Here is a 16,511-nt window from a genome sequence, read left to right as displayed (position 1 = left end):
GATAACATGACCCCTCTTCTTTGCAGTCTGGGTTGACCATGAACAGGGTCAGAGCTCTGATGATTGTGTTGAAGTGCCTGTCATCTGAGGGGTCTGTGCATCAGTGATTGTGACCTGTTGACACTGATCTGTGATAAGAACCAGCAGGGATAGTGACTGTTAACTAGTAACCTTGCATGATTGTGATCTGAAGCGCTTGTAAACAAGTCAGCGTTGATGCAGTCCACCCCTGCTGTCAGGTGACTGTGATCCTCACTCACAGCCATTTGGCTTCAGATGACCCCAGCCAGTAGCAGGCCTTGACTGTTGCCCTGAGATATGTCTATAAGGTGCAGAGATTGTTGATCTCAGCTGATAGCTGAGGTTATTGATCTGCATATTAGCTAAGGTAACAGATCTGTTGGCCCGGGCTTAGTCTCGAATGGCGCTAATATAATATGTGTAGTACTAATTTTTTTTTTTTTTAAATATGTGTAGTACTTCTAGATTTTACGAATTTGTTTAATAAAATATCCTCCCAGGGCCTACAAATGACACAGCCCTACTCGGCCCCATGCAAACAAGGGCTAGAGACCAGGACTGTCAGGTCAATGCTCAGTAAACGGTACCTGAAAGTCAACGCATCGTTCGGGCCGCTAGGCTGCCGCCACGGCCACGACACCACCAGGGCCACGACCACGACCACCCCCACATGCCGCTTTTCATCTGGACCTCCGCCCGGCCCCCTCCCCTACGGCCCCTCGCCCCTACCGCCCCTACCGCCCCTGGCCCCTACCGCCCCTGGTGCGCCTGCGCGGCGGTGGGGCGGTGCTTTGCCCTTTGTTGTGGGCCCCAGTTTCCCAGGACACCGCGCGGCGTTGGGGTGGGGCTATGCAGATAAGGCACTCGGGGGCGGGGCGGTTGCAGCGGCGTCGGCGGCGGCCGGGGAGGGTCAGTTGGAGGCAGGCGCTCGCTGAGGCAGGAGGAGGGCTCTGGGCCCGCTGCCTGACAGGGACTTAGCCCGCAGAGCTCGGCCCCGCGCGCGCGCGCGACCCCACACCCGCCCACTCATCCACCTACCCACTCCCTGCGCCGCCTCTTCCCACCCTGAGCAGAGCCGCCGAGGATGATAAACACCCAGGACAGGTAACGGCCCGGTTTAGGCTCCCCGCCCCCATCCTCCCCTCCTCTGCTCCAGAGGGCCTCCTCCCCACCCCCCAGCCGGTTCTCGCCCCTCCTAAGGGGCCCCATCCGGCCCCCACTGGGTCCCTTCCCTACTTCAGCCACCCCAGTCCGAGCCGCAGCCCCGCAGCTGGGCCTCCCTCCGTCCTTTAGCGCCCCTTCCTCCAGCCTGGCCCATCCCCCTCGTCCGAGCGTGCAGCCCGGTGAAGCCCCCAAAGACCGGGACCCAGTCTTCCAATCCGGTCCCCAGTTCCTTTCAGCCCCGCCGAATGGTGGCCCCTTCCCGAAACTGTGCTTTCGCTCTCATCCAGATTCCCCAAATTGTTTCCCGTCTTCCCCTAATCTTTCTTCCTGCTCGTTTAAGTCACTTAAAATTCTTCCATTTGAATCCCTCCTCTAATTTAAACTGCACCTTCCAACCAGACGCTTCTTTTATCACTCCCCCCACCCGCCCCAGGTCAGACTCCGTCCTTCAGTTCTCAACTGGACCCATTACCCCCCCCTCCCCCCCCCCCCCCCCCCCCAGTCAGGCCTAATAGTCTTTGCCGTGACGCTCAGTGCTCCCCTTGGTCCCTCACTCCAGCTTCATCTTTTCCCTCCCGTTCCCCCCACCCCCGGCACCCCTTTCCCAATTAGGCCCCATTTTCCCGGTCTGCCAACATCATCCTTTTTATTTCTCACTTTGGGCTTGATTCCTGTCCTCCATGATGTTCCCCCCAACGCACTTCTAAACATTCCTACCCCTTTAAACACTTTCTCTCATCTATACTCTACTCCTCCCATCTTAACTGAGCCCCATCTCTAGACTATTAGATCACAGAGTTCAGCCCACTCTGCTTCTGTTGAAGACCTACCCTCTTTCCCTGCACCTCCAGTGCTTTCAAATTAGTCCCCATACTCGGCTTACCGGGCCTTTGCAAGTGTCCTTCCTCAAAACCTGACCCCAGCTTTCCCCCATTAATTGGAGAGAAAAGCTGCACATCTTTCTGAAACTGAGCACCAGTAGTTTTCTAAACTTGCTTCATATATAATTCCTCGCTGCCCAAACTAGGCAGAATTCATGATTCAATTTTCCTCTCTCCACCTCTCCTCGTTTTCTCTGAGGCAGTCCTTGTCATGCATCTTTCCCTCCAACATATCCCATATTTCTGCCCCAAACTCTTCTGTGAAACTGTTTCCTAATTTCCTGATTCCCCATAATTTTTAACCCCAGCTGCTGCTTATACATCAGAATGGCTTTTATTTAGAATTTGGGTTCTAATTCTCTTCCTCATTGTTTCCCAAGACTTGTTGCTGCTCCCTCCAAAATGAGTCTGAAGCTCATTAGTTCCCCACACCAGATCCTTTGTCTCCAGATTTGGCCTTATGGCCTCTGCCTCTCACTTGGGCCACATTGTTTTGCAAGCAGATCCATTCCCTGAAAATCCTCCTTAAATTGTGCCATGGCCTATCCAAAACTGGGTTTTGGTTCCTCTTACAAACATAGCCCTCCTAATTGCTTTTCTTCACACAGAGCTCTGAGTACCACTCAAGGTTCCTCGCAAACTTGGGCTCCCTTCTCACAAAAATGGTTTCTAACTTGCCATTTCCCATTCCTTTAACAGCACCATTCTTAAATATTCCAGCTGGGTTTTCAGCTTTTCTTGTATCTCAGCTTTTCTTGTTTCTCAACCCTAGGTACACATGTGAAAAATCAATCACCTGGGCCCCCCTTCACAGATCTGGTGTAATTAGCCTAGGGTAGGGCCGGTTATTAGTATACATTTTCGAAGCTCTCTCTAATGGGCAACCAGGGTTGAGAAACACTGCCTCCCCTCCCTTCCTGCCAGAAGACCCTTCCCATCATATTCCTTTAGTGGGTGTCAGCCCTTTTTCTGCGGAAAAGGGTGTTGTCTTAGTCTTTCTCTCCCAGGAACGATCCAGAAATACCCAAAATACCTGCAACAGCCTCTTCAGTTCTCCTACCTCAAGTAACTCTGTTCTCAGCCATTAACCATTTTCTTCCCTTATTTCTTAAGACTCTTATCTAGCTCCCACACCTGTTTCTTCCTTACACGCAGAAAGAAAATTCACTCCTCATTTCCTGGTTTGTTATAGTCCTGTTTGACCCGTTAACCCCACCTCCCAAGCCCTCTTTACCTGCAGCCGTATTCTGCTGCTCTCTTTTCCTTTTCCAAGACTCTCCATGTCCATCCCCCTTTGCAGTCCCCACTTATTTCATCTTCTCTAAACCAGTCCCTCTGGAGCTGAGGAGGTGGAGGTGGCTAGATACTTGGATGGTACTGGATGCAAAAGGTGTTACTTGTGGTAAAGAAGGCTGTGTGTGCTGAGGATAGAGTGCAGGTATGAGGGGGCCATGATGAAGTGCAGGGGTGGAGGGAAGCAGAGGAACCTACAGGAAATCCCAGGGCATTGTGAGAAGGATTTTTCTTTTCTAGTCTTATGTTTTTGTCTCTGCAGTGGGGTTTGGAAAGTGGTGTGGTCTCAGCAGGCCTTCTCTGGAGTCCTCCAGACTGAACTGGTCTAGGTGCCAAGTCATTTGCAGGCCGAGCCCTGAGAGTTGAGCACTTAGGACCAACACATAAGGGTCTTTTCACCGACTGTGAGTGTGAGACCTGAATTCTAGTTCTGGCCTTGCCAGTTTGCTTACATGTGAAAAAGAGAGAGTTGGGTTCGCTTAACTATGAAGATTCCTTCCAGATTCCTAAGTGGCAAAACAGGCTTGCTTGTCTCCAGAGCCCTTGCTTTTTTTTTTTTTTTTTTTTTTTCTTTCTGCTTAGTGTGTTGGTAATTTGAGGGGTTTGGCTGTATGAAAGGCAGGTGAAGGGAGGAGCCAGCTGACCTGCCAGGGCCTGGGCAGGAGCAAGGCCTGGGATCAGGCTCCTCCACTTTGGCCTGGGGGTGGGGTGGGGTGGGGTGTGCAGGGTGTCTGGTTTCTTTGAGTTATGGCAATCTTGTTTCCATAGCATGTTTCCGAGCCTCCTCTGGCCTGCACCTAACTTTCTAAAAGGAATCCTGGTAGGGCCCTAACTAAGGATTTCGATTAAGAGCCGGATGTTCTTCCCAGTCAGTGTTCTTGATGTTTTGTATCCACAGAGGGGTGAGCTGGCTGGGAGTTTAGGGCCCATTCGGTGGGGGATGGGCTTTCCAGCTTCCCTGGCTCCAGTGAAATACTCAAGAGGTGGAAGCTTGGTTTCCTGGAAGAAATAGTTGCAGAGGAGCCTGCAGTATGTTTTGAAAACAAGGGTCTTCCTTTCCAGTTTTGTTCTGATTAGTACTTGCAAAATGTCAAAATTACTAATGGTGGGGGAGGGAAGAAGACACAGTACCAGAACTTTTATTATGGTTTTTGAACAACAGGTTTAAATCCAAGTAAATCAAGCTTCATGCATTTTCTCTCCCTGGATTTGTAGGGTCAGGAAGATAGTCTCTGTCTAGGGCTTGCTTAGTACCTTGTGACAGTACAGTATGTGGAGAAGAGTTTGCTCTGGCTTGATACCCTTAATTATAATTAGTCTGTGTCTGATGGGCTTTGAGGAGAAGTATTTGGTTCCACAGGTGGTTTTCCTGGGCGAGGGGAAGCCAGGGTACAATGGCACATCATAGCTACCCTGAGCATCTTCACTGAATGGTTCCCTGGGTAATGGAATTTCTGTCTCTCCCCCTAAGAATTTGGTTTTGGTTATTCCTTATTTACTGGCACTATGGTTTGTCGTTGTGGAGTGGTAGGGAGAACAGATTTTCCTTTGATGTGCCTTCAAGGCCATCCCATAGAGAGAGACACTCCTAGCATAGTCAGGAATCCCCCCAAATTGGAGGTATGCTTCAGAAAGCTGTGTGGACTAATAATAGTAATTCCTCACTGGCAGGAAATCCAAATTTAGCCCCAGAGCAGCTTAGAAATATAAAAAAAGGGGACTGAGGAGTGGGGTAGAGGGATGTTATGTATGTATATTTCTAGGAAAAAAAAAAGTAATTCATCTCTTTTTTGAATGGGATACACAACAATACACAGTGTTGATTCAAGTTGGCGCCATGATTCGGAAGGCTGTGAAGCCTAATTGAAATCTATAGACCAGAAACGGCCAGGTAGGTGAGCAAGAATTTTGTTACTTGAAGTGAACAAAACAAGGTAGTTAGCAGCAGCATAGTAAAATGCTTTGTATAAGATAAGCCTTAAGAAAATTTTCTAGGTCTTTGATATTGTATAAACAATGAAGTAATTCTGTCCTGGGAAGAGAGGCTGGAACTGGGTGATGAGCGTACTATACAAACTAGATTGAGGTACTAGAAATGAAAAATTAAGGTCCTATTTTATTTTATTTTTTAATTAATTTATTTATGGCTGTGTTGGGTCCTCGTCGCCGCATGCGGGCTCTCTCCAGTTGCAGCGAGCGAGGGCCACTCCTCACCACGGTGCACGGGCCTCTCATTGCAGTGGCCTGTCCTGTTGTGGAGCGTGGACTACAGGCACGTGGGCCTCAGCGGTTGTGGATCGTGGGATTTAGAGCGCAGGCTCAGTAGTTGTGACGCACGGGCATAGCTGCTTTGCGGCATGTGGGATCCGCCCAGACCAGGGATCGAACCCGTGTCCCCTGCATTGGCAGGCAGACTCTCAACCACTGCGCCACCAGGGAAGTCCCAAGGTCCTATTTTAAAGCATGATCACCTAGGTGTCTACCCATCTCTGATAGCATATGTGATTGTGCCTACCTTTGGCTGAAGATCTACCAATATCAGCTGTGTAACAAGATAAGCAAATCTCAGAGGCACAGATATTCTATCTAGCTGCCATCATAAGTGTGTTTCTTGTGGAAAATCAACCAAAACCCAATTTCGCTTTCAGTCTGTGATTCAGAGTGGTGATGTCATTTTATAATTTTACAATCATAATTTTATAATCGTGCTTAGCAAGTAGACACCCTTTGGCACACCAAACAGCCCTAGTGAAATGACTTATGCCTGGCATCTGACCAAGGCCCCCTTCTCATATGGAAGGGGAATTGGCAGCTGGAGATCAGCCTGTATGCTCACACTAGACTGAAGGTGGCCATTCACCTCCCACCTTTCTTCCTATTTCTTTTTAGCTAATTGCAATGGCAGCCCTGGATTGGTCCCTCTTTGCTGTGTAGGGATTAGTCATCAGAGACCTTCCTAGTCTCAGAGTAAAAGCAGCCCGTGTGAGGGAAGTCAGGGCACCCTAGAAAGTGTTCTGTGAGGGAGGGCTGAGACAGGAATGGGTCAGAAGAGGTTGAAAGAGGGGAATGAATATAGAATGCTTGGGAATGTGGTTTTTATGTCTTTTCACTTGATACCACAAGGTAGGTAATACTAAGGCCGCCTGATCCTCCTCTAACAGGTAATGGAAACCAGAGAGAAAGGGTGTAGGCTTGAATAAGGAGCTCAGGCCACTTATTCAAGTGAAACATGATCAAAAGTATATCAAGGAGAATATGAATTCAAGTATTTGTTGAATGTAGCTGAATGGAAGTTAGCCACAGAATTACTTTTATATTAAATCTCTGCTCTGTGTAGCAGGCTGTACTCTGCTTTGAGCAAACTAAATATAAAAATCAAAACTGACATAAAGTCAACGGGAAGTGCTTCTTTAACAGGAGATCTTTTATTTTCTCAAGAGATTTTAGGTTACCTCCTTTAAATAGTAAGCACCTAGAGATTTAAAAATGGGATTTGAATTATAAAAATATGATTTACCAGCAACGTTCCCCAGGAATACATCTGTGGCATACGCTGCCTGTCTGTAGCCAGCGTATGAAATGATAACCTGCTAAGGACATTTCAGACAGCAGTTTCACAGAACAATTTAAATTAGAGGCAGCAGGATGTGGTAAGTTGGTAGCATTCATATGTATCCTGAGGAGTGTTTCCAAGGGCATGTCTGATAGCAACTGAGAAAATAAAAGGCACTAACACATCGGCTCTAATCTCCCATCTATCTTCCGAATTGACTTGGATGGATACCTGACACCCTCATTTCCAGCATGGTATTTTTTTTCTTCTTCTCCAGAAGCAAGGCCAGCCCAGCTGGATGTTTGAGTTCAGTCTGATAACATTTGATTCTCCTTAATCAGCCTGATCTTTTCAGCCTCCAGACTGAGCTTCTTAAATCATCCTTTGGTGGTAGAGATTAAACCATGCCTGCCCCGCAGTGGAGTGAACAGGATATGAGGGAGGAATGGAAGAAGCTGGGCATTGGAGCCAGTAGAAACATGACTGAACTGAATATGAAACCTAACCTGACTTGGATCTTGTGACAGGGAGACTTGTGTTTAAAAGCCACTTTCTCTTGTGCTTAAGTTCCTCCAGGATTCACTATTCCTATTGAGGTTGGTGGCATATTTTGCCACAATACCATTTTGAACACTAAAGCTGATACGAGAAGGCCGTTGCTGGGCAATTTTATGCCCCTGAATTACTTTAACCACCACATATGTACCCATATCCCTTCCCTTTTCATGTCAGAAATGACAGCCAGGTTTTTCTGAAAGAGAGCAATTTGCCATTCGCATAGCAAGTAACTAAAAACAGATTTATTATGATGGATGATTAAAGTAACTATTGATTGTGATCTACTGTCTACTAAGCTTATCCCAAACACCAGCTGTTTCTCTTGGGGAACTGGAACTGGATGCCAGGTTGGGGACCTGAAACACCCTTCCACCCCCCACTCTCTCACGCACACGCACACGCACACAAACACACACACACTTGCTTTCTGTGCAGACTTTGTGGGGGAGGAAAGAGTTTCCAGGATCCTTGTGTGAGTGGGGAAGTAAATAATTTGGTACCGTGGGATAGACTACTTGCATTTTTATTTGAAGAAGGAGTGAGATCATGACATCAGAAATATCACGACCTCATAGATTAGTGCTGGACGCAGGGCAGGCCCTAGGGATTATTTCTAGGAAGACAAAGGGGATTCTGGATCAAAAAGAAAAAAAAACCCCACCTCATTCTGATCTTTTCAGTGGGTTGGCCCCATTGCTTCTGCTATTTGCAAGTGAAAATTAGTTCAGAATCAAGATGGTGGTTGGAATGCAGGTCAGGAGTTGAATGTAGCTCTCCCATCTAGAGACCATTGAGGAGTAATTTCTTTGGAAGTGAGTTAGCACCAGAATTTTAGAACTGCTAGGGCCTTGGTGATCTGGTGGTTTTGTGAACCCATGCAATTCTCCTGGTATACAAGGCTACATCTCATCTATCTACCCCAGAGGTTTGCCCAGTCCTTGGGTAGCTCCACTGACCAATACAAGCAAGGCAGCTTTCTCCAGCAGCGCAGCCTTCCTGGTGCTCCTGCAGCAGCCTCAACAGAGGCCTGAAGGTGGTCACTAGGGAATGGGAAGGGAACTGTCCCATGTGGGGTGTGTGTGGGTGCCTTTACTTGGGGAAACTCCCACTTTCGTTTTCCTTTTTTTCTGGCCTGGACAGTCTTATTATTCTGTCCCTTTAATTTTTTAATCTTTATTTTTGGCTGTGTTGGGTCTTCGTTGCTGCACGTGGGCTTTCTCTAGTTGCGGTGAGCGGGGGCTACTCTTCATTGTGGTGCTCGGGCTTCTCATTGCGGTGGCTTCTCTTGTGGAGCACGGACTCTAGGCGTGCAGGCTTCAGTAGTTGTGGCTCGAGGGCTCTAGAGCTCAGGCTCAGTAGTTGTGGTGCACAGGCTTAGATGCTCCGTGGCCTGTGCAATCTTCCCGGACCAGGGATCGAACCCGTGTCCCCTGCATTGGCAGGCGGATTCTTATCCACTGCGCCACCAGGAAAGCCCTTCTTCTTTTTTTTTTTTTTTTTAATTTTTATTGGAGCATGGTTGCTTTACAGTGTTGTGTTAATAACCTCCAGTGCACAACAAAATGAATCAGCCATACACATATCCCCTCCCTTTTGGGCTTCCCCTCCCATTTAGGTTACCAGAGTGCATTTAGGTTACCAGAGTGCATTAGGTAGAGTTCCCTGTGTTATACAGTATGTTCCCATCAGTTGTCTGTTTTATACATAGTATCAATAATGTGTATGTGTTAATCCCAGTCTCCCAGTTCCTCCCACCCCACCCCTTGGAAGGGGTTAACAGCTCATTGCCCCCAGCAGAAAATAAGTCCTGTTCTTAAGAACAGTCTGTAGTACAGTCCTCTCTCATGCTCCTTCTGCTCTAGCTGTCGGTGAGGCGAGGCCGAGTAGGGGAGATGGGATGCCCTGAGGCTTTCCAGAGGAGGCCCAAGGCGGGGCACATGGTTAATCCCCAGGTGCTGGTGCTTCTCCGGGCCCACTGACACTGCCTGGGAATTCCATCTCCAAGTGAAATTTCCAAGTGTGATTTCAGGCCCCTGGTTGAAGTCCTTGAGAGAACAGAGGAGCTGAGCTATAGCAGTGATGGGTTTGGACTTCCTGTCTCAGGTGGAATGCTCATGTAGGTCTCTTAGTACGGAGGGTCTCAGTGGGCTGCGCCTCTGGTTACTGTACCATTGCCATATTAGGTGTGAGTTCAGTTCTGTTGTTCTGAGCCTAAGCGAAAAATCCAAATCTGGCACGCCGTGCCACGTAAAGCAAAGGACAGTGTGCAGAATGGTGCCTCTCAACATTTTACAAAGGGTTTTCAGGGAAAAAAGGTCTTGATTTATAGCATTTGCTGTTTTCTGTGGTTTAAATATTCCCCCTATGGCTGATTCAAGCTAACCAACATGCCATCACTAAATGCAACTATAGCTGGGAAGAGATGTGCACAATTAGGTGAGCTGGCCCCAGCACCCCACTGCAGCACCCTCCCATATATGTTACCCACTGCATTCCATCTGCCCTGAGGCTGGTGTGCTGGGGCCAGGCCTTGCTGCTGAGTCATGGTGTTAAATGCAGTTTTCCTCTTTCCTTGCTTCACTTGCTCTTCGCCTATGGAGTGAGCAACATCTCAGCCTAAAGAGCCAGTAAATTGGATTCAAAGGAGGAGTGGAGTAGATTTGGAGCCCTGTTTGGTCCACCTGAAAATCCTGGTGGCCAGTAAAGGGGACACACCTGAAGGTGACAGGGAGCTCCTTTAGGAGCCTTTCACCCTCTGTGATCCATCTGATAACTGGCTTCCTTACTCAGGTCCTGGCATGTACACTTCCTCCTAGCAACCACCATGCTGGCAATATATACATGTTGAGTGTCCATTCTAATCGCATCAGGATTACCTGAACTCCCACGCCCAGGTCAGATTCCAGCAAAGAAGGGCAACCCTGTGTCTGGTGGCACACCAGGGACTAACTCAGGTGCCATCATAATACTCTGTACTATAGTGCATCTCCTCTCCGGGAGCCAAATCCCTGGATTTGATTCAGTTCTTGACCCTAGAGGGATTTGGGTAAGTGATTTCTTGTTTAGTTCCATTGTTCAGATCAGGGAGGCCATCATTGGAAAAGTGGCCTTGGGAGTTCCTCAGGGACTCCGTATGCAGCCCATGTGACTTCCTGAGGCCCATATGCCTCTCCAGCCCGAAGTGATTGTGGAGGCTTTGTGATTCTTCCACAGAGGTTGTTGAGACATTGTTAGGGTAAGGAAAGGGGCTGGTGGGGGTCTGGGCCTCTAGGCCTACTAGGCAAGCCAGCATCTGGTTCTTCCCAAGGTCTGCCGGTACCACAGAGATTTGTTTGATGTTTGACAGGGGCTCCTTTGGTCAGACCTATCCCCTTGACCCTGAGCCCTTCTGGGACTCTCTGTGCCTCTGTAGGATGGGTTCCTGCCCTTTGAGAGAGAAGTAGTTCTGAGAGCTGTAGCTGGAAGGACTGGGGCAGTTGTTGAGGGAGTACTTGTTTAGGGAGAGCCAGGGCAGGGGTGGGGCAGGATGCTGAGTTAAATCTTCAAGACTTTGTGTTTACTGTCTCACTTTATCTCTTGCAGTAGTATTTTGCCTTTGAGTAACTGTCCCCAGCTCCAGTGCTGCAGGCACATTGTTCCGGGGCCTCTGTGGTGCTCCTGATGCCCCTCACCCACTGTCGAAGATCCCCGGTGGGCGAGGGGGCGGCAGGGATCCTTCTCTCTCAGCTCTAATATATAAGGTAAGGAGTGTGGGGTGGAAGGCTTGGAGCAGCGCTTCTCAGACACTGCTGAGCATCTGCTTAAGGGCAGTGATCACTCTCCTTAGTCTTCTGAGTCTTAGGCCAGGCCAGTAGGGGGACTGGGGAGGACTTTTTCAACTGAGGCTGCTATGAGGCTTTTGGGGAGTACCAGGAGGATATCAGCACCAAGCAAACACCCTGCCATCTTCTCAGCTTAGGTCAGCACTTTAGTGCTGGTTCTGGGCCCTGAGTGGGAGGCGGAAGAAAAAGGGGGGGGAGGGGGAACAGTGAGTGGAAGAATGCAAGAGCTCTCGCCTGGTGCTGCTCCTCAGTTTTCTCTTGAGGAGTACCAAGGGCCAGGAGGAGTTTTCCCATTGGCCTCGACTCTCGGGCATTCTGACTTCTGTCCCTTACCAGTCTGGGGGGCATGGGGCAGGGCAGTGGCGGGGGTGGGTGGTAAGGAGAGGGCACCTTGCATCTCAGTCATCCATCACCCTGGCAGCATAGGGCACAGCACAGGAGCTATAGAGAACCCTGGGAGTCTGTCCCGAGAGTGATCTGGGCTGGGGCAGCTAGCCCTTTGCTGCCTTTTAATCTCCTGTGAGGCCAGAAGTGGTTTAACTTCTAAGACTGGCATTGAAGGGTAGCAGGGCAGCTGAGTCCTGGTCTCTTGAGACTGTGGCAGGGGAGACATCATGGACTCTGCAGCCACCTGGAAGCCAGCTTGGGTTGACCTGTGCTCCAGCTAAGCCCTAATGAACATCCTCATTTGTTTCTAATGTTTCTCTTTCAGAGAAGGAAGGGAAAGAACATGGTGTTGGCGGGATAAGCATGGGCTTTTAGTCAGGGAGACCTGATTTGAATCTCAACTCTCCCATTTACTCGCTGTGGTGCCTTGAGTCAGTTGCTTGATTGTTCTGGGCCCCCAGTATCTTAGGTTTAAAGTGGGGATACTGATGCCTACCTCAAGTGCTTGTTGTGGTGATTGAAAAATGGGAAAGTACTTTGTACAGGACTTGGCATCTGGTGGATTCTTGGTAAATATTCCCTTCCCATCATGCTGGCTTTTAGCTGACACCGAGTGGTCTCAGTGCCCGATGGCTCCATTTAGCCAGCATGCTGCTCTACATTTTCAGCGTGCCCTCTATCCCGTGCTACCCTGAGGTTGGCCCAAGAGGACTCCTTACACCACCTAGGTTAGGGAGCCTCTGATGTGGCCAGAAGCAGTAGTGACCTGGTCCTCTGACCTGATCTCCTCCCAGGACGAGAAGCTCACTGTGACCCAGGACCTCCCTGTGAACGATGGAAAACCTCACATCGTCCACTTCCAGTATGAGGTCACCAAGGTGAAGGTCTCTTCCTGGGATGCAGTCCTGTCCAGCCAGAGCCTGTTTGTAGAAATCCCAGATGGATTATTAGCTGATGGGAGCAAAGAAGGGTAAGGAGCAAGTGCTGGGGAAGGGCAGGAAGCCTGCTCTAGAGAAGGGCGTATGCTTACTAGAGACAACAGATGGCTAGCCTTCCCCCTAGCTCTCGGCTGCCCAAGCAGATACCATTTTGTAACAGGTTAGTTTCAGCCAGTAAAACAGGCCTGTTGTAATGAAAGCAGATCATTATCACATTAACCAAATTCCTGTCATTTAATCACCCCAGTGGACATCAAATTCCCCTTGAGCCATCGTATAATGGTGCAGTTCAAAGGCCAGGAGCTCAGAGATACAGTGGGATTTCGCTGGATTGGGCAAGGCCCTCCAAGCACCCAGCTGTGGAAGAAACAGTCCTGAGAATGGAGTTCCCTTGAGTGGCTCCAGCCTCTTGAGCAAATCCTCTTAGGAAGTGTTAGGGCCCAAAGTCCCTCTCAGCAGCAGGTGGTCACCATTAAACTTGGCAACTTTGGAGGACCTCTGAGAAACTGGGTTCTCTTCCTAGGTCCCATACTTTCTTGTGAACGGCATTAGTTAAGTTGGTTAGTGTTAATTTCAGATGAAGAAACTTTATTCCAGGAAGAGAGAATTCAGTGACATTTTTCTTAGGGATTGTGGTTTATTTTTTTCTGAACTCAGGGCTCCTGAGGTCTTGAAATAGGAACCTTCTTCCCGAAGCTTCCCTATTTACAGTGCTGGCTGTAAGCCTCAGGAAAGCCTTGGGTGGGGTGTAGAGGGGTGAGGCCGAAGTTTAGAGGGGGCAGTGGGCCTGAGTTGTTTTCCTTGCTTCTTGCAGATTGTTAGCACTGCTAGAGTTTGCTGAAGAGAAGATGAAAGTGAACTACGTCTTCATCTGCTTCAGGAAGGGCCGGGAAGACAGAGGTGACGGGGCAGAGCAGCTTGAGACCTACTGCCCAGGCTGGGGAGGGGAAAAGGGGGCTCTTAGTTAGGTGGGGCTCCTGAGTTTGACATACAAACCTTGGGAGATCATGGGATTGAGAGTGTCCAAATTTAGGAAAGGCCTAGTGCTTACTTATTCCATCTTTGTTCTGGGTTTTCCCTTGATTTGAGCCTACCCTTGTTGTTTCTTACCAGAGTCCTTTTTTACACTCTTTTCTGCAGCTCCACTCCTGAAGACCTTCAGCTTCTTGGGCTTTGAGATTGTGCGTCCAGGCCATCCCTGTGTCCCCTCTCGACCAGATGTGATGTTCATGGTTTACCCCCTGGACCAGAACTTGTCCGATGAGGACTAATGGTCATAGACAATGCTTTGCCCAAGAGCCACAGTGGGGGAAGAGGGGAAGTTAGGCAGCCCTGGGACAGAGGAGGGAGCTTCTTGCTGTCTAGGGAAGGACGCTGAGGGGCTCAGGGTGAGGGTTGCCTATTGTGCTCTCAGCGTTGACTCGCTGAAATTGTTTTCCATAAAGAACAGTATAAACATATTATTCACATGTAATCACCAATAGTAAATGAAGATGTTTATGAACTGGCATTAGAAGCTTTTTAAACTGCGCTGTGTGATGTGCTCTATCTAGCCTAGGGGAGGACATTGCCTAGAGGGGGAGGGACTGTCTGGGTCCAGGGGCAAGGCCTGGAGAGCTGGTGGACAGCACTGTCAGGCTGAGGTTCCCCTGCTGTTGGGCTTTCTTTTTTGGTTTTTAAGACCTGTGTATTTTCTTTCCTTGCTTTCTGTCACCCTGGGGACTCCGGAGTATAGGCTTTTCAGCCCCTGGGCAGTGTCCTTCAGTTGTTTTTGACACTCCACCTGGGCTTCTCTCTGTGCATTTGTGTCTGGCCTGGAGAAAGCAGGTCTGACCCCTCCTTTACAGCTTCGTGTTATTCTGGCATTTGGTTAAGCTGGCTTAATCTGTTTCATGTTATCAGTGCATTTAAAATAGGGGCATTGAAGTTCACTCCCACCACCAGGGCTTTTTTTGGGGTGCCTGGGCCTTAAAAAACACTAGCCAAACTCCAATTCTCAGATTACGGCCAGGAGTTCTCGCTCTTGGCTGCAGGCCCAAGGTATGTCCTTCCTAGGGTCACAGAGGAAGAGCAGCTCAGGGCCTGGGGGTTGTGGGAGAATCTGCTCCGAGAGACGGGACGCCTCTGCCTGGCTAAGTCTAGTGCTAACGGCGCCCCTCTCTGACAGGTTCTGAGTAGTGCCTGAGGCCCTGCTCCCCAGGGCTTGGCAGTGGCACTGAGGGTGTAGAAGTGGCCTGCCCTTTTCTGTTTTCACTGAACAGCTTGTTCTAAGGGGGGAGGAAGGGGGAGAGGTCTAGACTGGGCGAGGGGGTGGGGGTGTCAGGGAGGCAAGTGTGTTGTGTTACTGTGTCAATAAACTGATTTAAAGTTGTGGTTGGTCTGTCCTTTATTCCTGTACCAGGGCCAGCTTCCTCTACTGCTGTCTTTTGAGTCTAGAGCCCAGCCCAGCAGGGGTGTGATACATGCTTCTCAGGAAAAAAGCAGCAGTGCATCAGGACAGATGAACGGCTGAGGTCTCTGGGGCCACGTTACAACGCAAAACTCGGGGTTGCTAGGAGTCTGGGACAGAATGCTGGAGCCCCCTAGAGACAGGTATGTACACAGAGCTTCATCCAGAATAGGGGCTATACATACCAGGATCCAAGCCCTTCTTAGTTTTTGTGTAGAAGGCTGGGTCCTGAAACTGGGTTTTGGCTTTCACATGGAGCTGCCTGACATTCCCATTCCTGGGGGTGTCTGAAGGAAGCGGAACACACCTTCCCTAGGAAGATAGTTTTCTCCTTTTGGAGCCCAGTGCCGTAAGGCATGGCTGCCCTTCCCCTGTACCACCAGCCTGATGGATAAGCTCTCAGTGGCATTGGAGGGGGCTAGAATCCTCTTCATCTATGTTTTGTTTTTTAATTTCTCGCCAGTATTTTTATTCCCTTTTGCTTTTCTGTTTTCCCAAATGAAGTGCTGGGCATGTTTTTCCACCTCCTACAGCTTTAGAACTGTTTACTTACTTTTGAGCTGTGGCTGTCTTTACATCCTCTGAGTCTTTGGCCTATTTTCACATTGTTCTGTGTGGAGCTTACTTGTGTTTTCACCCTGGACAAGTCATTAATCTTGGACTCTACCTAATACTCATGAAAAGGAGTTCAGCACCTCTACCCCACACGGTATTAGTAGAAAGTCTGGGGTCTGGGCCTAGGGACGTCCCCGACGGTCCAGTGGTTAGGAATCAATCCATGCTCCACTGCGGGTGGCACAGGTTCGATCTCTGGTCGGAGATCTGATCCCACATGCCATGCATTGTGGCCAAAAAAAAAAAAAAACAAAAAAACTCTGGGCCTAGAGATGATTCAACTGAAATATGAAGGGCTTTGAAGATGTCTTCCACTGAGCACATAATCCTCAGAGGTATTATAAAGTCCGTGACTGAAAAGTGGTCCTTACAGTGAGATATTTACAACAGAGGTCCACACGAGTGCTGACAATGGCCAAGTTAATGTAGGCAGTTTAGGATTGTGATGTTAAATTCAAACCCAAGGAATCTATAAGGCAGGGAGGGATAAGGAACCAAGAAAAACAGTTCTCATCTGCAAAGCTAGCGAGTGGACAGCAAACATGCCCGAGAGTTTGCTGCCATCTGCTGGTGGCTCCTCTTTAACACAGCCAGAGTTAGAAAGGCTGAATTGGAAACCCAGGCACTCAGCTAAGATTTCTCTTTCAAAAAGAAAAAACTTCTGCTAGGGTAAGACCACTGTCAGGAAAGAAATATGGTACCCAAAATCTGCAATTAAAAAAGCAACTTAGAAGGGGAAATATTTTGGGAGTGGGAGGGTGGGGTAGGATAGGGGAGATATGTGAAAGGCAAACTAAGTCTAAATTTAAGAACAGGGACATTAAAAACTTT

The 16,511-nt window shown here is 48.9% G+C and overlaps 1 protein-coding gene across 1 annotated transcript; it reads left to right on the top strand.

Annotated features, from left to right (window-relative positions):
* The first annotated feature begins 948 nt into the window (after positions 1–948).
* Positions 949–14,920, top strand: OAZ2 (ornithine decarboxylase antizyme 2). Its single transcript, XM_029236923.1, is given in 6 exon segments — positions 949–1,125; positions 11,053–11,128; positions 11,130–11,210; positions 12,473–12,648; positions 13,431–13,516; positions 13,757–14,920. Coding segments are annotated over 6 exon segments (570 nt in total). The 5' UTR covers positions 949–1,105; the 3' UTR covers positions 13,888–14,920.
* Positions 14,921–16,511: the final 1,591 nt, after the last annotated feature.

Source organism: Monodon monoceros, unplaced genomic scaffold (assembly GCF_005190385.1).
Source record: "Monodon monoceros isolate NGI ecotype Baffin Bay Population unplaced genomic scaffold, NGI_Narwhal_1 Super_Scaffold_21, whole genome shotgun sequence".
Classification (NCBI taxonomy): Eukaryota; Metazoa; Chordata; class Mammalia; order Artiodactyla; family Monodontidae; genus Monodon; species Monodon monoceros.
Note: the sequence above shows the minus strand (reverse complement) of the source record. Positions and strands in the feature narration are given on the sequence as shown.